This window comes from Lycorma delicatula, chromosome 5, assembly GCF_047948215.1.
Source record: "Lycorma delicatula isolate Av1 chromosome 5, ASM4794821v1, whole genome shotgun sequence".
NCBI classification, from domain to species: domain Eukaryota; kingdom Metazoa; phylum Arthropoda; class Insecta; order Hemiptera; family Fulgoridae; genus Lycorma; species Lycorma delicatula.
In genome coordinates this window covers 166,846,291-166,873,485 of record NC_134459.1, presented here as the reverse complement: position 1 = coordinate 166,873,485, position 27,195 = coordinate 166,846,291, and the positions used below count along the sequence as shown (strand labels likewise).

At 28.0% G+C, this 27,195-nt stretch overlaps 1 protein-coding gene across 2 annotated transcripts; it reads left to right on the top strand.

Moving 5' to 3' along the window:
• Positions 1-936: 936 nt before the first annotated feature.
• Positions 937-24,709, top strand: LOC142324581 (very long chain fatty acid elongase 4-like). Of its 2 annotated transcripts, XM_075365426.1 has the most exons (8): positions 937-1,129; positions 6,004-6,064; positions 9,420-9,610; positions 11,872-11,958; positions 17,720-17,776; positions 20,826-20,931; positions 21,325-21,461; positions 24,344-24,702. In XM_075365426.1, the coding sequence occupies exons 2-8, from the start codon at positions 6,013-6,015 to the stop codon at positions 24,530-24,532; spliced, it is 819 nt and encodes a 272-aa protein (XP_075221541.1). In that variant the 5' UTR covers positions 937-1,129; positions 6,004-6,012; the 3' UTR covers positions 24,533-24,702. The 2 variants fall into 2 exon arrangements, with proteins under 2 accessions (XP_075221541.1, XP_075221542.1); XM_075365427.1 differs by lacking the exon at positions 937-1,129 and having other exon boundaries at positions 6,024-6,101; positions 24,344-24,709.
• The last annotated feature ends 2,486 nt before the right edge of the window (positions 24,710-27,195 follow it).

Genomic DNA, 27,195 nt, shown 5'->3' with positions numbered 1-27,195 from the left:
ATCCAACACACACACACACACACACACACACACACACACACATATATATATATATATATATATATATATATATATTTTACTTAAAAGTTATTACATTTATTAATTTTTTTGATTAAATAGTCAGCTATACAAACTTGACAATACACATTCATACACAAATTATAAAAAATCATAAAATGGAAGCCTAAACTCATAAGAATCATAGATTAGAAGTATTTTTTGATATTTAAAGAAGGGTATTGAAAGTAAATTTAGTGAACAGACCAATAACGAAGATATAGGTTACTTATAGGAATAGATAACGTAAACCGACTATAAAACCAATCTCCATGGCGAACTGATAGCGTGTCGGGTTTCATCCTAAGATCCCGGGTTCGAATCTCGGTCAGGCGTGGAACGTTTCATACGCTACAAGATTCCATTTCTACATTCCCGCGTAAAAGTTTTCCTGTAACCTTCTGAGGAGAATTAAATTCATCAAGCAAAAAAAAGTAAATAAATAAATACGAGTAACACGATAAAAGCCCGAAATACCTCACTCATTACGTAAGCAGGGTCATTTTATGAAAACGATTTTTAAAAGACAATAGAAGTCAGGTAATATTTGTAAAAGAATATACTTAGACTTTCATTAAAACTGGTTAAAATTCATCTCCAGTCAATATTTAATGATGCTGGATTAAAGGTTTATACTGTCGTATTTATTATAACAAATTTTAACAGAGATGACAGTTTGTGTACTAGATCAAATACCACTTTTATAACAAACATTAATTTTACCGACTAGATTAAATGCTAAGTTACATATACTTATGTAAAATCATTTACATTATTTTTAGCTTTTGATATAACAACGGCTGTAAAACAGGTTCTGTTAAGAACCAGTTCTTACTAAGGTTAAATAAAAAAGTTACGGCAGACAAAATGAGACAGTAACCTATACGAGTAGTGTAAATGTGAATTGTAGACGCAAGGACGTGTTTCTTCAATTAGTACTAAACTGTAATTATTCAGATTATATCAAGATGAATATTTGACCCGTCTTTTTAGTAGAAGATTCGGTAGTGCAAAGTGAACTGAATTAATTCAAATTGTTAAAATATATACAGGAACTGTTAACATAACAAAGGTTTGTACAAACAATTACTAATAACTACATAATGGTCTATTTATTCTAACCTCTTAATATCCGTTAATGAAAACTGATATAAATAAGGCAATTTAAGTCATAAATAATGTATTACATTCGTTCTTAAAAACATGATAAATATTAATAAATAAAAAATACTGGCTTGTTTAGAATAATTAATTTTTTAACGACTTAATTAATAAAAGTTGAAACGAGAATCTAATAATAACTATAGTGTAAATATGTTTGATTTTAATAATTAAAATATTCTAATATTGTCATTTTAACTATTAAAAATCTATGTATTTATTATTATTATATTCTCTTTTATATACATTTTTATTACATAGCCTCTTTTAATTTAATACTATCATTTGAATTTGGAATAACAGCTTACATTAAAGACACTATTGTGGATGTGCAGAAGCAAATATTTACGCTGGTTAAGGACATTTAAAAATCAACTAAATTTACTTAATAATTATAAGGTTAGAATGCCGTTTCACATCTAAAAAATTCCAAAAATCGTCAATTGTAGCGATTGATTTTAATTTTCTTCTATCGTGAATATTACATAGTCTTGTATGTCAATAAGCTATCCTTTGAGCTTTGAGTTACAGGTTATCAGTTATGAAATTATAAAAATGTTGTCTATCACCAAGAAATTCGATCAACCCGATTTTTAGGGGCATAAACGTATAAATTAAGTATTAATAGCTGATAGTATATATAGCTTAAGTATTAATAGTTGATTTTCATAGATATAATTGTAAAAATATATAAAAAAATTACAAGAGGTACATTAAATCTGTTTCTCTAGGAGACACTTCATTTTTATATTTTCGTGTTTCTAAACGTGTTATGTACTTATTAGACAATGGAGAATACAATGGATTAATTTATTTCATTAGATAAGATGTTTTTGTTGCATTTTCCATAAACTTTCTGCCGTCTAGTCCTCTCTGTCTACTGCGGGTGGTATGGGTTCATTTTAAGGGTGTGTACGGTAGGGTCCATACGTTTTTTAAAAAAATTATTATTATATATTCATATTTTTTTAAATAAATAAAAAAAAGATTATTATTATAAGTTGCAACATTTTGTATTGTCAGCAAATTTTACAAATCCCTTGCCAGGTATTTGTTTTCAAAAGAACAAGAAGTTATTTTATTACTGAAAAACATTTAATAAATTGTTGATCTATAATTGTTGATGTAAAAATTAAATAAAAGGTAATGTACGAATTAATGAAGTGTTCAGTACATATTTAGTATTACACACTTCTGCATAGAATTATCTAGAGTTTCCGGTTATCTCAATTTTTTAACCTTGGAAAGTTTGCTTAGTTATAATAAAAAATCTATAAGAAACATTTTACAATTTTTAAGTCTACTATCTTTTTGAAAAAAAAATCTTTTCTTCTTTAACATAACTGTTACATTAGTAATATATTTTAATAATTAATTTGTATTAGAAATATTAGTTAAATGACAAAACGGAATGGCTAACAGGATAAACTATTTTATTTATTAATGCATTACACATTTCATTTATAACATTGAAAACCTGCTTGCAAATTTCATTTAGCAGGATGTATTTTTTAAATTCCTCCTTTGAATGTAATATTACTACAACTAACAAAATTTTTCATAGTTTTTTAAACGTTGAAAATACTGTCGTTTGTGCACTATCACACAGTAAAGTAGTTTCATTATACACATTATTTAAATATAAAACTAGAGTAATACAGTCATAAAAAACTTTTAATTGTTGTTAACATAACTAACATATATATATACAAATGTTTGTGGCGGTTCTGTCCGTTTCCAATAACATCACGCGATAATCAACCGTCGACCAATTGCTTTGTAACTTGCAGAATACATTCCTGTTATCGCAGGGGAGGTTTTAAGCCATATATCGAGGCCCTAGCCCCTTTGAGGTTGAAGTGAACTTTTCATCTTAGACGACGATCTAATACGGTTTTTGATTTCCATTTTCGGATTAAAAAATTAGACTATGCATTTTATAAAAAATTCGATTTTCAGCTCTTTACCTTGACCCTTTCCTAAGGTACAGAGTACTGAAGGGTAATGGGAAGGGCAACCAAAAGGGATATGTTTGTTTACAGCAGGAGTATATCAGAGCTTCTACGTTAAGAACGAGGGCAACGCTGGAGAAAGAGGGCTTTTCAGGCTTAATTGTTATTTATTAGCGTTATTCTCACAACAATGACGAAAACGAACACAACAGTGGGCCAGAGGAGCGGAGCCCCCTGGCCATCTGCTGTGAGCAAAGCGAGGCCTGACCAAGTAGTATGTGTATATATGTAAACTTTTAATGTTATTTTAAAAAGAAAAACAAATAAAGAATAAAAATTTAATTGAAAAATTAAAATTTTAGTTACAAATAAACTATTAATAAAATTATCAAACCAGTCAGGTGAGAAATTTGCGTACAGATTTCTTGTTTCATGTTCCCATAAAAAATCCCAAAGCTTTCTACAGTGATTTAATAATTAAAAACAAAATTAGTTTTTTAATAAAAATAAGAAATACTAAAGATAATACCTACGCATCCTTAATGTACAAAATTAATGAAAAAAAAAACATGTTATATATTTATTCCCAAAGTAAAAATTTCCGTGTTTTTAAATTATTTTTAGAGAATTATTTTAATCTTTTAATTAAATTTTTTGTTTAAGCCAGAATGACTTTGGGTAGTGTCTAGAAACTAAAAAAAATACAGAAATTTCTATGAAGTTCATGCTAAAATATAGATGGGTATTATTCTGATTAAAAAATTGTGAAAAAAATTCACGTAATCATGATTCCGGAAAGGCTTATTTTTCCAGTTCCAGACAACGAAAAATTTCGCCGAATGATTTCTGCATAAACGGTAAAATATTAACGGAAATATGTATATTATCTAAGCAGGAATCTATTACATATATAGTCGAAAAGGTATCTACAAATTTACGCAAGTGTATTTTTATAATAAAAAAAAAGGTTCGTATGAATACAAATTAAAAATTAGGACCAAAATTTTAAAAGATATATTTATTTACAAAGTGTTTCATTTTAATCGTCTCAGCCGATTTTCTCGAAAAACTACACAAAATAAAAAAATTACTTACACAAAAGTTACTCAAATTAGAGGGGAACATTTCATGGTGACCTTGAATTTGACTTTGAACTTATTTTTTGTCTAAAATTTATTTCTGACCCCACCAATGAAACGAGAAGAAAATTTTACACTGGAATATGCAAGTTACACATATTACGTTGGACCATTTTTGAAGGTCATATAAGAAGATAGTGTTATAAACGTTACACGTTTTTGAAGGTCATACAATATTCCTGGAATATTTATACTGCAGGCCATTTATTTATCTCGTAAACTACAGAAAAGAGCATAAAAATGGCTTTGCAATATGTATTAAGCTGCTATAACACTAATAGATGAGTAAGTTATTCTGATACTGTGAACGTCTACGAAAGATTTAAGTTTTACATTGTTACAAGAAAGTCCTGAAATCTTAGTCGACACTCATTCGGTTATTTTTGTTTACTATTGTTTGAAAAATATATTTGATATATTAGTGGTTGACAAAGAATGGGATCACATAACTACGTTATCAACAGTTAGATATAGAAAAAATGAACTTTTATCAGTTGATCACATCAATACAATCTATTTTTCGGTCTGACACTACTATTCGTGTTGAATTGTAATTTTTTATCACGTGTTACTTCCAAAACAAGTGAAATGTTTACTAGGAAGTCTACTTCTAAGAACAATCTAGATTACTACTATACTAAAAAAAATCTATGATGTTTCTAGGTAGAACTTAAAATATAAAAAACCTATTAAAAATGTGTTTAAACCTAATAGGAAATTTATTTTTTTCACATTATACTTAAAATTTAAACTAATAAGACATTATTTTATTTAAAATATAAACATATTAAGACATAATATTATTAATATGGCATTTACTATTACTTTCGACTCTTATATCATAAGTAGAGTCTAACTGATTGATCAAAAATTTACCTCCTTCTGGTTTTTTATGCATTAAATACACTTTTTCTTGGATTTTATAACATTAATTAGGAGTTCAAGGTACACAGATATTTGGTATAGATTTAAGAAAATGAATGAAGGGTTGCAAATAAGGATTTCCTTCATGATTTCATTATTTTAGACAAAAAATGGAAATAGAATTCACTAACTGAACGCTATTTAATAAAATGCATTCACACGCAAACAAACACTCGTATATTAGCCACATCAAATGAAAAGTCCAGTCTGGTAAAAATATTCTCATTTTATATTTATTTTAATGATAGAATTATTTTGGATATTTTGTTTAAATCGCAAAATGTATCTTTGTTCATAATTGTATAAATATAAAATCTCAAATATTAGCTTTCCCATCCCGTATCTAAAAAGTGGATGTGTAAATTCAGAAAGCACCTTAGTAACTAAATATTTAAAATATTGAAATACAAAAACTAAAAACATTTTATTTTATTTTATAAAGTATATGTCTGTTTGTACATGAGTAAAAGTTTTTATTGAGATTATTCAATTCTTAAAATACGAATGAATAAAATAAATGAAAACCATCAAACAGACAAAGAAGCAAACAGAAAACCATGCATTTATGGATTTAAGTTCATGAAAACCTTTTTTTATTTAATTCTGCAGAGATAAGTGAAAAATACGGTATTGAAATACTGGCTATCAGTACATAAGAGATTTCGAATATGTTTTCAATAAGTATTAGTTGCATATATTAATAACCTTTTTTAAACCTGAAAATTATTTTATAACTTCCATCAAAATCTATTCTAATTTTTTTTTTTCAGGTACACAAAATGACGCTAGAAACAGTTCCTGTGGTAGACAACCTTCCTTTTGCCGAGGAAGGTAAAACTTTTACATAAGACTTTATTTTTAATTTTAGGTTTGTATGGAATAAAAATATTCCATATATCTTATTTATTAAATTATAATTTTTTTATTAACAAAATTTCCAAATCAAAAGGGCATAATTTTTCACTAATCTGTAATCCAATATGAAATACTTTAACTTTTAAATTATTATTATCAAAGCGGGGGCTAATAAAAAAAAGGAAAATGTCCTAAAGCTTCTTTCAAATATTATAATAATCTCATTTAACTATTAAGTCCAGTATGATTATTCAATTAATTACGAGGGTATTACAGTTCTAAATTAAAAATATAAAAGACTCAGCAAAACGTATAATCATTTCAGCATATTTCATTGATAATAACAAAGACTTTATCTAATCTATCAGGATAATTAAAAATATTTTAATTAAAACGTCTTTGTGGTCTCGTCAATACATCCAAATTTTGAAATATTACCCACCTCTCCAAGACACAAACACACACACACACACGCAAAACATCACCTCCAATATTGAGCACATATTTCCAGCTCTATCTATATATTACTAGCATTCCCGTCGCGGCCGCTTGCGTTTACAGTTGAGGCAATTTTTTATTTTATTTATGTTTTTTAACCAAGTAATGGGTGGTAGGCGCAGCCAGTCGTGTAGCATATACACAGTGACAGAGGCAGTCACCATGTAGGTTGAGACGTCGCACCGTACATCCTCACACCTCTTAAATCGAAATTAAAAAAAAAACCCGGAAAGGGGTATAAGATATTTATCTAAAGGTTATTTGCAAGTCAAAAATCTAGTGAATATCTCGTTTAGTATAGTCGGAAATGGGGAAAATTTGCAATCATTGTTTAAAATGTTTTTTTTCCTTTCTTCATTTCTTTCAAGGTCAAATTTCGAATAATTTAGAAACTGGGTTTTAGATATTTACATGAAGATTACACAGAACAAAAATCAAGTTCTCATCTTCATGTGTTACCGAGTAATTAAAAAGAAAGAAATTAAATTTCATTTTAACCCTTTAGATTCAGAATTTCAAATGTCCTTTCTTTGTGTGCACTTACTCGTACACCTTAAAAAGGTGTGTAGTAATTTTAATCAACTTATCCTCAGTAGGTTTTACTGGGCATTGATGAATCAGACAGTCAGTCTGATTAAGTTGCTTTTATTGTCATCTTTTGTTTCCCCGCCACCCAGAGTCAGATCCGCGACTAAACATAAATTCAGCCCCCGCCTCAAACTACCTCGGAAGGACGCAAGGCCCCGCCCAGATAGCCGGGACTCGGTCGTTTTGCTTGCCATGCCGCAAGTGAGCATTTACCGAAAGGGAACTCTCCACCAGGAGTCCAGTTTTGATGTCTTGCCTCTAGTTGGTAAGTTACCTTAATTAACAGCTATAAACGTATTATTAAAGTCATTCTCTTTCATCGATTTACGGTATGGTAAAAGTTTTTTTTTTTTGTACGTATTCAATAAAAAATAAAATTGTGAATTAAATAACTTGGTTTTGATTTAAAAGAGCAAAAAATAAAAGATTTTTCAAATAAAATTTCAGATTTTTTTTTGACTAAAAATTGGTGATGAAAATTATTTTTTAGAATATTAAATTTTTGTTAATAAATTAAATTTATTTTAATGGGTTAATCATAGCGCGTTTTGGAGCCCTAATGACTGTCATTGGCGTTTGTATTTCACTGTATGACTACTGGATGTTTTTTCTGGTGAATTTAGAAGTTAGAAAGTGAATGATTTAAGACTGGGTCAAAAGATGTATTAAACTTTAACTGCGTCTGTTATTTTAATATATTGTAAAAAGATAAAACTACTTTTACGGATATAAAATGATTGATAATTATTAAATCTATGTTTTCATCTAACGTTTATTTGTTTATACATACTATATTTAAAACTCATTGATCCTCATTGATCCGATATAAAAACTTTTTATAGTCTGATCTATTTAGTTTGAATAGTGTTCCAGAAACAAAGGGCACTGTTCCGACTGATTATAGAGTTGTAAGATTAGAAAGAGAATGTCATATAATCACAGATCCGGAAGTCTATTGTTTTCAGCCTAAAACAAGTAAAATCTTTCGTCCTGATTTTTTCTTTAGGACAATATGAAACTAATAATAATTTATTTTACAAACTTTATACATAATACTAGAGATTACTTGTAGTTTATTTTTGTAATTATCGTAATTGTATTAAAATAGATTAATAAATCTTTCTTTACGTATAAGTACACTTAAGAAAAAAACGATTGAACCATGATCTACTAAACACAAGCAAGAAAGAGAGAAAGAGTGTGAACGGGGGGGGGGGGAGGAGAGCTAGTAAAGAGAATAAATTAATCAATAATAGTTTGAATTTAATTGTTGAGGTTTTATCACATATTTCGATAATAATGAAGTAACAATAATTTCAATGGAGTAATTTTTCTGAAATAATACTCGGATAAGATAACATTTTAATCATGCACATTATCATTAAAAAATTAGAACTAATTTTTAAATAGTTTTCACAATTTTTGTTTGTTCTGCTGCTACACATCTTCCCATGAAATTAAATAAAAGAGTTGGTCTAAATGTTCATTTAGAAACATTTTTTTTATATTACGTCTCTAATTTTATTTTTATTAATACAAACTAAAAAGAGGGAACAGTTGAATCAAATTGTTTTTTCTAAAATTAACTATGGAAAAATGTTCGGAAATATGAAAAAAATTACAAAATCGATTGGCTAACGAAATGCCTTCCTCCGGAAATTAGTGGTAGTTTCTTATACTTAATCTGATAGGTCCTAGATATGTTATCTCAATCAAGCATGTAGGTTTTCATGTATTTTAAAGCTCCCGGACCATATGTTCGCACACAAATTTCGAGCTTACGTAGTATATAATTCAACAACTTAAAAAACAAAAAATTGTAGCATGATATCTATGACGACCAAAAAAAACTTAACTACATATTTATTCAGGATCGAACTTATAATGCATGAAAAATAACTTAAACGAATTTAACTGCCTACCTATCGATATGCCCTTCATATCGAATCTGGTGGTTTTTCTTTATTTTTTTGTAGCCTCCGGGCCCGCCACCGTTAGGTATTGCTTCAGAGGATGAGATGAGTGTTTTTGTAGCGTCTACAAATGCCTAACCGGGGTTTGAGCCCAGGATCTCTGGACGAAAGGCGGAGACGCTACCACTCGCGTCACGGAGGCGGGCCCTACGAATCTGTTAAAATCATTCAAATATAAGATAAGAAAAATGATAAAGTTTTCAATATTACATTTTTAATCTATTTTTAGGTCTCTTTTTTGTCGTTTTTTACATTTAATTTCTTTTTTTTAGATTCAATTTTAAACAAATGGCTTTTAACATCAACGCCAATTCCTGTCATCGTAATCCTTGGGATATATTTACTTACAGTTTTAAAGATAGGACCAAAATTTATGGAAAAAAGAGAACCTTACAATATTAAAGGAATTATGATGGTTTATAATTTTTATCAAATCATATATAATTCGTATATTGTCGGAATGGTAAGTTTATATTTTTAATTTATTCTTAGATAACCATGTTTAAATTGAATAATAACAATAAATTATACATTATAAAAGAAATAGTAATCGTTAATTTTGAGTCTACCAAAGGAATATTACGTGTGCTGTGTATGTGTGCATATATATATATATATATATATATATATATATAAAGAAATAATAGTATATAAAAGTACATACAGAAATAAAAGTATATAAAGAAACTTATCTAACAATTTTCCTACCAAAAAAAAAATTGTTAAGGAATGCTAGAATAATTAGTTTCTAGTAAGAACAGAGGTAGGTTTGCCTGGACACATCGTGAAGCGATACATTTTGAGTGTATTTATGCATGAATGAGAAGTATGAACACTAAAAAAACAAGAATATAAAAACAGTCCAGAGACGTTTAAATTAAGTTGTCTTAAAGCTGGAAGGGTAGAGGAAAGCTTAATGGGTACAGCTAGATTAAAATATTCGATTGGTTGGATATATTGTGAAAGGAGAAAAGCTAATTAAACAGTAATAGAATGACCAGCAAAAACGATGATTTTTTTTAATCGAATTTTATCGTCTGATGAAACTTGGATCCATAAATTTGAACCAGAATCCAAATATCGGATTATGGAATGGAAAAACATCTTATTTAACACGCTAAGAAAAACTAAAAATCTAAAACTATATGGATGCTTAGATGTTTTTGGACTATAAAAGCAAAATTTATTGACAATATTTGAAAGAAAAACGTATAATCAACATTGAATTAACTTCTAGTGAACTGTCAAACTGTTAATCATCAATAATCATGCTATAAAATTAAACAAAACTCTCAATAAGTACGAAACATTTTGATTTTCTCACAAAAGAAGTAATTCTTCTGCAAGACAAAGCTCGTTACCATACCACTCGATATATACGGAAAACTATGTAAAAGTCGGGTTAGGCGGTATTGCTTCATTCAACTTAATCTCGATCCCGCTCGATCAGATTTTTATTTTTGTTTAGCCCTGTCAAAGAAATTTTTCGTCTCACCGAGTTCTTTACTCAAGAATGCGTTAAAAAAATTGTTCAGACACCAAGGCAAACAAATTCTTAACCAGTGAAATAAGAAAGCTTATAGAGTGGTTGGACAAGTTCCTAAATGTAGCCGAGGACTATCATGTACATTATCACTTACATTCATTGTTCGACTATAAATAACAACTTTTCAACCATCAGTAGTCTCTTTAATTATTGAACTACCATCGTAATAAATAATATGTTTTTAAACAGTTCGATAAAATTATGTCTTACGCATTTTATTTTTCAATAATTAAGAGAAAAATCTAAAAGTAAATTAGTTTATAAATTTAATAATTTAAATAAATGAAATACACAGAGATTTAGAAACACAATGGTATTCTTCTTATAAAAAGAGTATCCTCACTTGACTAGAAAATAACGTTTTAATTTTATTATAAAATAGAATCGCTAATCTAAACAGTGTTTCTAAGAACTGAATTTCAAATATTGTATATATTAAAAAATGTTAACTACGAAGTACCTGAAATTTTTTAGCGTTGCATCGTAAAAATGTTTTTCAATGAAAATCTTATAACATTTTTTTTTAATTTTTACTACGGGTAAATTTATTTGTTGCTCTTCATCACTCCAAAATTTGTTGTAACTAGACAAAAGGCAAAAAGTCAAAATACAAAGTAATTGTAAATTGTAAACTCAATTTAGGTATATACAGGTAACCCTGTATTCCAACTAATGACAAATGTGAAAAAAATTTCATTTGATAATATTAACAACAAAGTTTACAGATACTATTCATAACTCTTCAATGGGAACGAACGATCTTCTGAAAGGACATTTTTTTATATTAAATTTTCACATATTTGTGGGAGAAATCTTTTATGAAATAGAAATGATAAAGTAGGATTGTGAAATATGTTTACGTTAAAGATGTGAAATGAATTTTTTAATATTTATAATATTTGAGATAATAAATTATTTTTCAGTATCTTTAGTTAAAAAATACAATCAATCCTTATTTAATATTTTTATCTTCAATTTTCATGATTTTTAAAACTGAATTTTCACTTAAAAAGTTAATTCTATAAAAAAAAATTCAAAATTAAATATAGCTAATCGAACTTAATTTTTATAGTATAGTTAATTATAAATAATTTAAATATATACATAATTGCACATTTTTATTCAAATTTATTTGTTTTCACTTTGGTACGTAAAAGTTTCTGTTATCTAATTTTCAGCTTTTACTGAACAGGGAAGCACAGAGATATTTAATTGAACACTCCTGTAGACCACTGCATTATTCAAAGAATCCATTCAATGATGAAGTAAGTATTTCTATTTTGTAAATTAAAAATTATATTACCAATTTCATCATTTATATAGAAGTTCAGAAATAGGTCAAAATGAAAATAATAACATCACTTTATGTTAATACATCAAGTATGTTCAACAAATCTAAAATATTATACAGTTTTACGTAGATGATTTTCATGTAAATTTGCATAAACATTTTCTTTTTGCAAAATTATATATATATTTGTAAAAACTGTAATTAATTTAATTGAAGGAAATCAAGTTTACCTATTTTTATATTTTGTACTTGTTTCTAAAAATACTATAAAAAAAAATATATATATATATCGTTTTGTTTGTAAAGTATTGTTTATTTCATTTAATATGCGTAAAAAATTTATATATTACGATTATACATGAATTTTGGAAACCTATATTTTTTCTTCGTTGTACTGTTTTATTTTCGATCAGTTTCTCAAATAACAAAAGTAAAGTGTAAAAAATGTAAAAGTAAAGTGAGAAAAACGTAAAAGGGAGGACTCCAGTGGTACCTTCCAGTACAATACAATAAAATTCTAAACAAAGTATATATTATGTTCACAAAGTCCGTAACAAAGTACGCATAAATCAACACGTAATGAGGTAGAGAAAAAAAGGATAAATAAGTCAACGCAACAATAAAACAAAGGAAAGGACAATATTGACCGCACAACAGCCTCAAGATTCAATTCATGACCAAATTTTCAAACTTTTCAGTCGTCTCACCTCTTGACTGTAATCGAGTAGGTTAACAGCCAGATTGTTTTCATGCATGTTAAGCTTAAGTATATACTTTGAGCTTAGGTGGTAAATTTATTCACGGATAGACGGCATCCCTAAGTAATCGTGGATCTCTTTCCAAATCATGGCGCCTCCGATGTGCTCCTCAGCATTTTGTTTTGGAAGGTGATGGTATCGAATATTCTATTGCTTGGTGTACCCCAAAGTTGTATCCCATAGACCCATATTGGGTTTAAAAACGCCTTATACAACAACAGTTACATAATGACAATGCGGACCTCCTTCCTAGTAACCAGTTCAACTGCTTAAGCTTAAGCTTAATATTTAATTGCTTTCTCTTTTCTCTTACGCGATTTTACCACGGAAGGTGGCGGTCCAAATGAAATCCTAAAAGTCATAGATTATCCGAATGAGGGATGTGAACTCCAACTAGGCAGAGTCTTGGGCAGAAATCATTAAATAAATTAATTTAATTCCATAAATTAATGTTGAATGTAAATTTTCTACTAGAGTAGAAGGTGCTAACCATCCTGTATTAATATAAAATATGATGGAATAATATCTTATGTAAAACCGGAAATAATTTTTCAACAATTAAACACGTAAAATTTATCAAAATTTCTTATCTAGAAAATATATAATTTTGGTTATGAGATTACCGCATCAAAAGTACTTAACGGACAACGGAAAACTAAGAAAAAGAATGAGATTGGAATATATAATTTTAAAGGACAAAAATAACCATACATTTTGACGTACACTACAATGGGCGAAAACAACTCTAACCAAAAGTGATGGTTGTTTAATATTTTTCAAAAGTTTCATATCTGGACTCCAGTAAATTAAAAATAATTTTCACACCAATATATACATAGTTTTGAGGTACATGTATCTACTAAATTTTATTTTTTATTTAGTTTTTTTTAGTATTTCACTGCTGATCAGTTACTTAAGAGGTAATATAGAATAATTTTAAAACTACTTCTAAAAAAATTTAAATGATCGCAGTTTCGTTTGGGTTTTTTCATTCCAAACATTACTTCCATCAGAAGTGTTTTTTTACAATCCCCTTTAAATAATATGACATAACCATAGCATTTCCATCAAAACTTTTTGAGTTGCCCCTCCCTCGGTGCTAGTGTAGTAATGGTCTCACACACGAGAAATAGACCGTTTCAGTATAGCAACATTATTAATTTCCATTGTTCTATCTTTTGGTGTAAAAAAATATTTAAGTGCTGACACAGCTCGTTAACATCCTGATATCCGTAAGGGAAGACACTGGAATTGTAACGATTCCGGTCACCACTTCCGTTCCTAGCCATGATGGGCTATACCAGAGATCGTCTTTTAGATCCTCTAAACCTGATAACATATCACCGTCAGCAGTTTACCCTCTGTCAGCCACCGATATAAATGCTTTGGCAGACATTTCCATCCGTGTATTTATACGATTTAGCATCGCCAACCACGACTATGTACCATAACTTATAACTTCCAGTACCAAATTAACCGATTCGCGGAATCCCGCCTCTTTTACTAACACTGAAGGGTTTTTCACAAAAACTGTAATTTTTTATTAAAATACGCACTCAAATCATTATTTCACTGAATCTTTTAAGCACCAAAAATAGTATTCTCATACCAACAAAACAATGATGATCGAAACAACGACAATTTTCTTCTGCAATCTAACCCGCTAAAATTCTTCTTGATTTACTCAAAAATCAAGGAAGTAATTCAATCATAAATTTGATAAACGTCTAATAAAAACATTCCTTATCACTATCTGCTATGCTCTTCACTTTCGGGAATAAGGTCAACGCCTACATCCTCCCACACAACAGCTCCATCACAGTTTTCCACACATCCATTTTAATTTTAACAGCGAATATCTGTAAACTCTGGCTCGATGCCAAACCTCCTATCCCCTCCGATGGAACCCTACCCCCCCCCCCCCTTTCAACCGGATTCCTATTTTGTATACATGTGAACAGCATAAAACACCTTCAGTCACTCTCCACAGAGCTAAGAATCTCAGGATGCCAGCAACTACATTCCACTCCCTTTCTGCTTTCCAATTAAGTTACAGATCAAAAGCAGAACTGATCTTTCCAATCTCTTTAACTACTGTGGTACAGTTTTGGTTATTTCAGTTTCGTACTTTACACAGCTGTATATCGAACTTTCATTTTACATCAAACTTTACTTGTGTAAAAAAATGTACCTTGGTACGTTCAGCTTCGTACCTGGGGCAGACAAACAAGACATGGCGAAAATAATCAACAACCCTACACTCCTGACACAAGCCTGCATTAGTCAACCTAAATCTGGCCAAGCTTTTTCTAAAGCTCCATATGTATAACACCTGTATATACATTTTTTTTTCAAACAATGACTTATTTTCAAGAAAGCATTCATTCGAAAGATACGGGATACGAATTCCGATCATCCATATTTTTTTTTCATTCGATAGAAAATTAACATTCCATATTCCCATGTATAAGTTTTGAGTTTATGTGTTGAATAAGGCACCACCCCAAAAAAATTCAATCGATCTTATTTATTGATAAAATTTAATAGTTCGTTAAATCATCTCATAACAAAATATGTGAATAAAAATGTGCATAAGCAAATGATATTTATTATTAATTAAAATATACTAAAAGCAATATAATTTTTTGTCATTTAAAATGTTAGAAATATAAAAAATAATAAAATAATGCATTAGAGAATTTGGAAATTTTTTTATTTATTTTATGTATTATTTTCATTGGAAAGAATAATTGTTAAATACTAAAAATTTAATTAAATACTAAATTTTGTTTTTTGAAATGATAAAAAAAACATAAATTTATGAATAAATAATTACTATATACATATTAATCTCTGCCATTTCGAATTTACTTATTCTTAACTATATTTCAAATTCCAGCGCATGTGAGTATGTCTTTTTTACTTCCTTGTATGACGTAAAGGAAGTATTGCAATTGCGAGAAAAGTTTCGGTTTTCAGATTTCAACGGAAATATCCATTTTGACCATCCCTGAATCCATTTTGACTAGTTTCGGCGTGACGTCTGTATGTACGTTTGTATCTCGCATAACTCAAAAACGATTAGCGTTAGAATGTTGAAGTTTTGGATTTAGAACTGCGGTAACATCTAGTTGTGTACCTTCCCTTTTGATTGCAATTGACAGGACCAAAAAGGTCCACAAAAGCCCAAAATCTAAAATATTTGGATTTTGGACTTTTTCTTAACTACAATAATAAGCCCTCATTGAGAACTTTTCAACTACATATTATAAGTGGTACTTATTTTCATCGGTGAATTATCAATATCCATATGAAATTTTAATGAATGAAATATTTGGATCATACAATGAGAAGGCACGTCGGGTTCGAATCCGACTTTAATTCCTTTTTATTAAACTTTTTTTAATTTAAATATATTGATTTATTAATAATAATAATTAACCACTGATTGTAAAAAAAAATGTTTTATTAAACAATAATCCTATAGTAACAATAAAAAAAAAAATATGAAAAAAGTCAGAAGTTATTACTGAAATAAAATTTTACGCACTTTTCATTTTAAAAACATGTGAACATGTAATTTAATAGGCGTACAGAAATTTGTCCGTTATAGAGAGTGAATTATGCCACATCATCGATGAATATATTAAAAATGAAGATAAAAAATAGTATATATTATGCTTTTGCATTAATATATTCTCACTAAATTATGACATCTAAAATTCAGCTAACTTCTTTGTTAGATAAACTATAGAAATTCAAATATGTGAATGACATAAATTAATTGATATCATTAATAAATAAGTAAAAAGATAATTTTAAACAATATTATCTCGACTTTCTTTTCTCTTTTTTCCTTTTTCTCATTTATCTCGGTTTTACTAGAAAACTTTTAATGTTTATAGTGAATGTTGACGTAGGACAAACAAATTATATTTAATTCTATTTCACAGCTTTACCCGTTGGTATGATATGTTGATATAAATATAAAACTCTGAGTATATACTTTTCGCGCAAAATGGTTGATATTTTGTAAGTTTTGAAAAAAAAAATTGAAAGTGGTTCGATTTCATTTCAGTTAATCACGTTTCAAACAATATATGAGATTTTTAATTTCTTTAAAATAAATTGACCTTTAAACACTAAACAATATTTGCAGAGAAATACATATTCTATTGACTAATGTTTAAAATTACTCAAATTTGTCTAGCTCATTAGAAACGCATGAAAATATATTTTAGTACCTATACCCAGATCATGAGTAATTTTATTAATATTATTTATTATAATTAGCGTATTTTTATATTCCGTCAAGGAAAAAACATTCTTTATAAATAATTGTAACAAACTAACTTGAGGGAGCCGTTGTTATGATCATAACATAAACAATAAGGCAAAGTGCCAGATAATGTCTTCCCAATGCAAATTATTAAATATTACTGCTAATAAGTGTATGATCTTTTTTTCTAGTTTAAATATCACTTCGTCTTTAATGTAATACTAACAAAATTATCTTTAATTAATTACAAATGTATTTAATACCAGATGTACTACGGCTGTATATTTCTACAGCTGTACTATAGCTATCTATGTTCAATAAAGCTCAATTGATTTTTATAATAATTACTGGCAGAATAATAAATATTGAACAAGTGGTTTTTAGAATAAAAATCCAGTTTTTGATCCTTCAGAAATGGCCTTCAAAAAAGCCAGTTTGTTCATTGACCATTAAAAAAACAAACTGCAAAAATTATCGTCTCTAATTATTGTAGATATAACTTTACAGAACCACATCCTTTCCTACTAAAAAAATCATTTACAGATTCACGTAAAATAATGTCTGAAAGAGTTGATGAAATTTTATCATTTACTTACATTTCATGAAATCCAAATTTCTTTTTATTTAATGTTACCAACATAAGCTTTATTTATTGTTCAGAGCGTATCATTTAAAATAAATACTGTATTTTATTTCAGTTTTACTACGCATCGTGGTGTTATCTTTTTTCCAAAATTGTTGATCTACTAGACACGGTAAGTTACAATTATTATTATTATTATTCAATAGGTAACAGTTTCATATATATTAAAAATACTGATAAAAACATGTATAATATGATAAAGTAACTTAATTTTAGAGAATAATAGTTATTCTATACAAAAATAGAAGATCATAACTATTAAATCTGAAATTATTGACTAAATTCTCGTATTTTATGTATATCAAAGAGGAATTTCACTCGGATTTTCAAAAAAATCAATGTTTTTGAGGCCGTAATGGGCATCATATACTAAAATTATATATAATAGTGGTAAATTTTGTTTCCAAAAAAACAAATTTAAAAGACTGATTAATTTCCCGTGTAAATATTATTCAAAATGGTATTGCATTGTTGTGATAAAAATTTCACAAAGAAATACGAAATGGGACACCATATTGAAAGGAGTACGTATACAGAAATTCTAAGTTTTATATATTTAAAAAATACATATTAGTAGTACTTCTAGGTTGATAAGAATGCCATAATTCTAGAAAAAATAAAAGCTTTGATATGAAAATTTGAAAAAAAAACTAAAAACATACTTCCTAATATTAGTTTTTAAACATGAAAGGCTTGTATAAAAGAGATCCTTGACACTTTAAGGTCATAAGATTCTTGTTTGTTTTTTTTTTTTTTTAATGATGACGGTTTAAAGAACCTCATATTATATTTCTAATTTCTACATTCAACTAAAAACATTACATAAATTATTATTCAATTAAAAGTTATGCGTAATTCATAATAGTGTCGTAAACCTGCTAAACTTTGAACTAAAATTAAGTAAATTTGTATACTATTTTTGGTAACGGTATCCGGTTTTATTTATTAACTTTATTGCAATACACATAAAAGATACAACATATTATTAACAGTTTAACATGTATTTAGTAAAATTTAAATAATTGTAAATTACATACGATATTTAAAAATCTCTTATCAGTATTTCATGAAATAATTTTACACGTTAATGGAAGGTAATACATTATATATTTTATTAACAATTGAGATTTATGAAAAATTTTGAAATATACTTTATGAAAAGAACTGACTATCGATAATTAGTCAGAAGAAGAATTCTGGAAAAGTGAGGTACAGATTACAGAAGAGTATAGATTACAGCGCATGCGCCCACCATATCTAAGTGCCTTCCTTCTTACATCGGCACGGTCATTGAACTTTCTATTGTGCAGTACTGTTAATATTTTCGCATAGAATCCTTTTATTAGGATGTTGTATTTTTCGTGTTATTATTTTAAATTTCAAAGGTTGACGAAAACATGGTAAAACTATTTGTAATGCTGAAAGAAATATGGTCCTACAAATAAGCTGCAAAGAAGCAGCTAAACAAAAATTCTTTCGTTTTCTTCTCGGCAATACACTGAACGAAAGTCGAATTACGATAACGATTCGATATTAAAAAAAAGGAAATGAATAGGAATGGAACGTTGATGCAATGAAAATAAAATACTGTCGATAACGAGTAGAAAAGAAAACGCTCTGAACATAAGAATTCTGTTAATTCTGTTGAATTAATGACTTTGAACAATGTTTAATGAAAGAAGTAATAGAAGATTTTTATCTGAGTCTACTATTTGTTGCTTCCAGCAAAATTATTTTACTGATATTACAAAATAAAATCCATTTTAAATGGAGATCCGGCACTCTTCGAAAAATTTTGAAAAAAATGACCGTTAAGTAGATGGACGTGCAACAAAAAAAAAAAAAATGTTTGATTGATGTAGTATAAGCATGTTATATTTATTTATAATGTGAGTAGCCACAACATTTTTTTTTAACAATTTTAAATAAATAAACAATTTATTTTTACAAACGGTCGCCAAAAGGATTGCGATCAAATTGAATTTTTTTTATAAGATTAACGTATCAAAAGGCTATCCAAAGATAGCCAACCTCAAAAACAATATTAGTAATATGCATCCCCTCTCATGCCACAAATTGGTCAATAAAAACAGATGGCAAATAATAAAGGCAGAAAAAGGAAGACAATAACAAAGTCGCAAAACACTGAAGTCATTTAATTTAAACAAAGTCACAAATAACAAAATAAGAGTATTATGATCACTTCAAGTGCTTCTAATTTATTGACCATGCTCATATAAGAGGACGAGAAAGATTCATAATTGGGACCGAGTTAATATTTAAATCACGAAGACTTAAATTGAAGATTAAATGAAATACTGTGTGTGATAATGACGGACAATACTCGTTTCTATTACAAGACAATTAAAAAACCTTCCACTAAATATCTGCTAAGAAGGGTCTTGAAGAATTACTTACAAATAATTGAACATCACCTGATAGAAATATGAGTAATTTTATATTTTTATGATTTAGTTGACAAAATAAAATCGAAAGAAAAAATCTTTTAACCGATAAAACTTTTACTAGATTTGATCATAAAATAGTTCCTCCTTAAGCTATCAGTCCAGTCTGATAGAATTAGCATGAACTACATTAAAATATTACATTCAATCGATTAACAATTCTGGGTATAATCCATGATGAAGTTATAGAAAATTTTTCGGAAAAAAAATTAAAAACTTTGTCTAAAAAAGATTTGATCGATTACTGCAGTTATGTTACGTAAAGAAAGCAAAAAAATATTATTGGAAAAAAGGTGTGATAAGAATAATGCATTTCAGGACTACTATACAAACTTTGTGTGTGATACAGAAGATAATGATGAAAGTGATAACGATGATTTTCTTGTAAACGATTTTAACGTCAACAGTTTAGACGGCAATAACTATGCAATGGTCATGGACCACTTTGATGCCCTGAATTGAGGTCAACGACTAACTGAGCCTCAGCCACTTCATCTATGATTGAGATCAAGTCAATGTTTTTAGCAGTGAACGTATTTTGCCAAAGTTCGGTTACCACTCCACAGTTGAGCTTTAGGGTCTAGAAAAACTGTGGAGTGGCAACAGCGTGACATACTATCAGTAGCATAATTTAATCTGATAAATGTATAATAGAAAGTTAATATTAAAAAATAATATGTTATAATTTTTTTTCAGTTTTTTATGGTACTAAAAAAGAAAAATTCCCATATAACATTCTTACATTTGTATCATCATACAGCTATGGTAACTGGAAGTTGGATCAGCATAAAATATATTAGAGGTATGTATTAAACAGTTCTGCTCTGATTGTATACATATAAAATGATTGACTAGCACAACAAAAGTCTAAAAATGATATCATTTCTCTCAAACATTTCATTCTAAAGTAGTGCAAATTAGGAGGTTGCAATTTTCATTAAAACCACTGAAATTGAAGGTGAGTGATTTAATAAATTATTACTCTTGTTATGATTACATTTATTTAGCTCTTGTCTCAATAAGAATGAAATGAATAACACTAGCTCAAGTTAGCTCAAATATAGCTAAAGTTCCATTTTTATTCACTTAAAATAAAAATAAAAATATTGACTCAGTAGAGTTTTGTGCTAACGTTTTTCGTAAAGTTAACAATAGAACAAAATCTTTCATTAACTTAAAGTATCTTAATTTTCAGCTGAGCAAGGAATTATACCTGGTGCAATAAACTGTGGTGTCCATGTAATTATGTATACCTATTACTTCCTGGCAGCATTAGGACCTGAAGTACAAAAATACCTTTGGTGGAAACGTTATTTAACGAAAATACAAATTGTAAGTTTGCTTATAAAATTATACCTTAATTTAAGTAATAAATATTTAAGTTATTTATCGTAAATTGTAATTATATTACTAATGACAGTCAAATTAAATTATCGTAATATAAACTAAAGATTTAATTACTATTTGTTTCAATATTAAAGTAAGAAATTAGTTTTATGATTTTATTTGGTTCATTAGCATTAATTAAAATAAATAACAATTAAAGAGTCCGTTATGATAGAATTATTAGAATATAAAAAATTAAATTAAGTTACAAAAACATTTTCAGAAACTATGAATTAAATCTTCATCAAAAATTATCATTATTAGAAAACAAAAACAAAGGAAGCAATATAAAATACAAAAATAAAAATACGAATTTTGGATTTATGTAGTATTTAAAAATGAAATATAACTATTGAAGAAAATTTTAATAAAATATAAAAAAATGGTCTTAAATATTTATTATCAATATGAAAGAAAAGTCTAAAATAAGTTAAGTAAAGTAGATTTTAAGGAACAAATGAAAATAAAAGTCCAATGAAAATAAAATTTAAAAACATATTATTGTTAATTTTGATATTTCTCTTAAAAGTGTTTTACTGACGACGGGTGTACAAAGTACAGATTTTTTCAGGTTATCCTAATTTTGTGCAGGACAATGTTTCCTATCTCTTTGACTGTCTTGATATCTATAGTTTATTAGTAAATATTAGAGGGATTGTTAGATCATATTTTAGTAATAGTTTCTTGGTAAACACATAATAATTTGCAAAAGGTGTTGAAACTTATGTCGGTTAACTTCTATGCACTTGTCAACAAGTTTGTCAATGTTTCTGGAAACTCTTGTTTCCTGTTAGCTGTACGGTGTCTGTTTCCTGGATGACAGTGGTAATGTTTGATTCCAATTCCTGCAGGATGTGTGCGGGCATTGTTCTGATAAACAATTTATTATAAGTAACCCCACAGAAAGAAGTCGGGATTTGTCATATCAGGGGATCTTGGTGACCACAATCCTTTTCAAATCAAACGCCTAGTAGATCTGTATGACAAGTGACGGTGTCCTGTTACAATCAGCAGTCTCGCTCATCCTTTTGCAGAAAAACTATGAACTGGTACGTAATTTCTTGGTAGACGGCAGCATCCACAGATTTTTCATAAAACAATGGCTCTGTTACTCCGTGTCTTGAATCCGACTATATGTTATAACTCTATATGCCATTTTTGTGGGGTGTAGAGGTGTTTTTTTCAAATAAAATGTGCTGGTTTTCATTAACCCCTGATCCAGAAGTTCTGTCTATTAACATACCCACCAAGGTGAAACCACGCTTCATCTATGAAAAACACTTGATCGAAAATGCCTATATTTCCCCTCTAATGAAGTCTTGTACCAGTGATAGTAGTGAATCCTTTTACCATAATCAGAATTAGTTACCTAATGGAAAACGTGTATTCCATTCAGATAACATCTCAGCATTCTTCTCATAGCAGTATGGGCTGAACCTAGTAAAATTTCCTTTTCTCGGGTTCGTCTCAGCAAAGATTTATGAAGAGATCTTGTAAGTGCCGCTTTAATGTTCTGTACGAGCTTTGTCGTTAAAATTGATTTTTGTCGAACAGCTAACCTGTTTCATGAAAATATTTAACTAACTGCAGAATAACACTTTTCACTGCTTTTTCCTTTTAAAGTTTCTCCTGAACTTTCCCCGCTACACAACATGAATTTCATCTCTAAATAAGTTTCCATCACAAAACCAAATTCTTCAACGGTTAACTGCATTTTAAAAAATAACCACCCGTGATTTCGCAACACTGGTCAAAAGCCAATGCTAGACACAGACTGGAAATACTCAATTGTGTACCCAATAAATAGTTCTTCCTACTCCATCTCCAGTCGTACCAACATCTTCCACATTATTTTACCCATCTCATACCAATACACGCATTTTTACAAAAATATGTGTTTACTATGAACGAGTGATGGGGCCTCTTATACACCGAAGACTCTGTAGATAGAAAAAAATTAGAATTTACTTGTATTTCCCCCGTACTTAAAACAATAAGTATAACTAACCTTACCTCATCATTACGTAACACCTCCCACCAATCAAACACCAACAACCAATAACCTTCCTTCTCAACTTCCCGGTCAGTTGCACTTGTATAACGAATACGATAGTAAGCTATTAAAACGTTTGATATCTTACGAATTTTAAATTCCTAAGCTTTTTCCATTATTTTTTTATCATAGAAGAAGAATGTTTTTTAACAAACAATAATATAATTTTCAGTTACTTTATTTTATTCTTTATTTTTTTACATTATGATCACTTATAAATTTAAGGTGAAAAAAAATAGCAGTTTGTTACATATATCAAAACATTTAATAGAACAATAAGTTTCCCTATAAAGTAAATAAGAATAGTTCCTACGATTATGATCAATATTAAGAAACTATATTTACATATTTTACAATCTTTGTTTGGCCTGTTAATTTACATACGACCAATAAAATCATGTTACTTTATTACTGCACGTATATTCTAAATGTGCCTTAGAATATACATCAGATCTAAAAGACGTAGAAACAATGTTTTGATGTTGTATAAGTAAAATTCAACAAATGTCTATGTATCAGTTTATATTAAAAAATATTTCAGAATTATGATTCTATAATATTTTTATATTTGTATCTAGACTTATTAAATGTTAAAAAATTTAACGTAATAAAAAGAAAAATAAATTGAAGAAAGAGTGAAATTCATGATATTATAATAAAAAACAAAAAATTCTGTTAGCCTAAAAAAAAGGAATATGTAATTTTCCTGAATATATTTCATATTTCAATTTATTAATATTTATGTAAATATTAATTAATTTTATTTTTTTTTCAGACTCAATTCATTATTGTTATCGCGTTCTTAGGATATTTATATCATAACGACTGTGAAGTATCGCAAGCATATAATGTTTTATGGATTGCTAACGTTTTTGTCATATTTTGTTTGTTCATGAATTTCTACATTAAAACATATTTACAATCTGACAAGAGTAAAGATAATAAAAAAATTAAAAAAGGCTGAGTAAACTTAATTAGAAAAAAACTTTTTTTTCTCTGTCGCTGATTCTACTATTACTTTTAGTATAGTTCTTTTGTATGTAAATAAAACAAATTCACCTTAACGTTCAATTTTCATTGTAATATTTTTAACCTTATTTAATAGATAGATATCTTATCATGTAAAAAGAGTAAATAATGTGTATTTGAAGAAAAAATAAAAAAAAAATTGTTAATAATAATGTTCGAACCTGATTTTACATAAAAAATTAAGTTACTATTTATATTAAAAATATATTATCTTGGTTATAAGTGTTTTAGATTAGATAAGTAATTTTGTTAGTGTTTTTTTTCCTTCCTTATACGAACTAAAGGAAATATTGTGATCACGAAAAATTTCAGTTTTTCACATTTTTACGTAAATATCTATTTTCACCATCCCTGAATCCATTTTCACTAGTTTCGGCGAGACGTCTGTACGAATGTATCTCGTATAACTCAAAAACGATTATCCGTAGAATGTTGAAATTTTTTATTTAGGACCGCTGTAACATCTAGTTGTGCACGTCTCCTTTTGATGCAATCGACTTGACCAAAAATGTCCAGAAAAGCACAACATCCAAAGAATTTGGATTTTTGATTTTTTCTTAACTGTAGTAATAAGCCCTCATTGAGAGATTTTTAACGATATATCGTAAGTGGTACTTATTTTCATTGGTCCCAAAGTTATGACCAAATAAAATTCTAATTAATGAAAAATTTGGATCTTACTAGGACAAAGCACATCTGTTCGAATTTTTTTAAATTGAAATATGTTTATTTATTAATAATTTATTAAGCACTAATTGTAAAAAAAAACTAAGAGAAATAATAATTCAATAACAATAAAAAAATGAAGAAAAATCAGAAGTTATTAGTGAAATAACTGTGTATGTGTAACTTAATACGCGTACAACGAAGAAATGGAGTGTCTACATCAGGTTTTTATTAAGTGTTTTTATCAGGTGTAAGAAGGTTATTTAATTTTATCAATTCATAATAATATAAAATATGAATATAGTGTTATATGAATATGTAATATAAATAACTGTTAATTGTAACCCGCCGGCTTAGTCTAGTGTTTAAACTCGTCATTGCAAACTCGTCATTGTAAATCGTCATTTCTTGTAAATGCAGTTACTTTTATATGAATCGGAATGCTAGTCTGTTTATATAGTTGTTCTTTGATGGTTGGGTTTCAATTAACCACACGTCTCCACGAATAGTCGGCCTGAATCTGTTCAAGACTACATATTTCCCGGTACATTTTCAATTACATGTCAGACTGCACACAGATGACTTGACATCTCTGCAGAGTACTGTTATCATGCCATTGTGCTGTTACTGTGTAATCTGGTAGTCATAAGTAAAAAAGCATGTTGTAAATAGTTTTTGACGAAATAAAAATTAAAAATCTACGAGTTATATGATTTTAATCCATGATAAACGGTAAAATCTTTGCATTAAATATTAGAAAATAAATATTTGCTGACGGATTATTATACAAATAGTTTAAATATCCAAAAAAAAACACTTAAATTTTTTTCTATAGCAATAACTGTTGCTATGGAAACCGTAATTAATTCATCGTGTAGGCTGGAGAGGTGAGTTGTGATAGCCACATTTATCCCTAACAGTATTTTGTAGTATAAATATTCATCCTTCTTGGGATGATTATTATACTTAAACCATCGTACTAAATATTGACCTAAAGTTATTTTCATACCTTAAATAGTGTTCATTTTGAAGCGTGATTTGGAAGATGAAGAGGCAATTATACCAGTAAAAATACTTAACTAATATGAAAACGTAGGTGACAAAAAAACTACTTTTTTATTGAAATAAGAAAAATAAAGCAGATAAATAACGTAAATAGAGGAAGAATCAGTTAACTGACTTTCGAAAGTGAAAAAAATATAAAGAATTTAAAAGTTTTCTAAGTCAATTTATTTTTTTTTTAATTTTTGCGAGAAAATACAAATACATCAGAATGATTTAACAATGAAATTAATATATAAAAGCTAAAGTTAATAAAAAAAACGAGTGAATTAAATTTTAATTAAAATTTTTAATTTTCTAGTAAGCAATTTTAATCGTAACTCGAAATTAATCCTTTTCTATCATTTTTGCAAGAGTTTGTTTTTAGTGATTTCCTAAAAAAAAAAAAAAAATAATTTAAAAATGTTGAAAAGTTTTTTTGTTAATATATAAAACTTATAAAACTATTTATCCCGGACAAATGTTAATATGTTTAATGTTAATTCTTGTAGTCATGAAACTTGTTCAATCTTTTCTCTATCCAATCCTACTGTTCTAAGTTAATTTCATAATTTTTTGTATTTTTACAGATTTTTTGTTAAAATAATTATGTGTGCATGTATATTTTTTCAAATAATTATAGATTTATTTCAGCCAAGTGGCTGAAATAAATGACTCCAATAAACCTTTTTGAATTATAGCATTTTCTGAATTATATAAATAACCTTACATTTTTTCTTTAAATTAAAATTATAATTTTTTATGTGTTCTATAACTACTTTTTTTTCAATAAATAGACTGTATATTCTCTACATATGTTAACACAGAGATTATAATAAATCGAGGAGTACGATATTGTTTGAGATATATTTATTAAGGTTTTGATAAAAA

Bases quoted from the DNA above. Each gene is read 5' to 3' on its own strand.
- LOC142324581 (XM_075365426.1), top strand. From the start codon at position 6,013: ATGACGCTAGAAACAGTTCCTGTGGTAGACAACCTTCCTTTTGCCGAG. The intron at 11,959-17,719 runs GTAAGTATTTCT...ATTTTATTTCAG, and splicing joins AGAATCCATTCAATGATGAA to TTTTACTACGCATCGTGGTG. The intron at 20,932-21,324 runs GTATGTATTAAA...CTTAATTTTCAG, and splicing joins CAGCATAAAATATATTAGAG to CTGAGCAAGGAATTATACCT.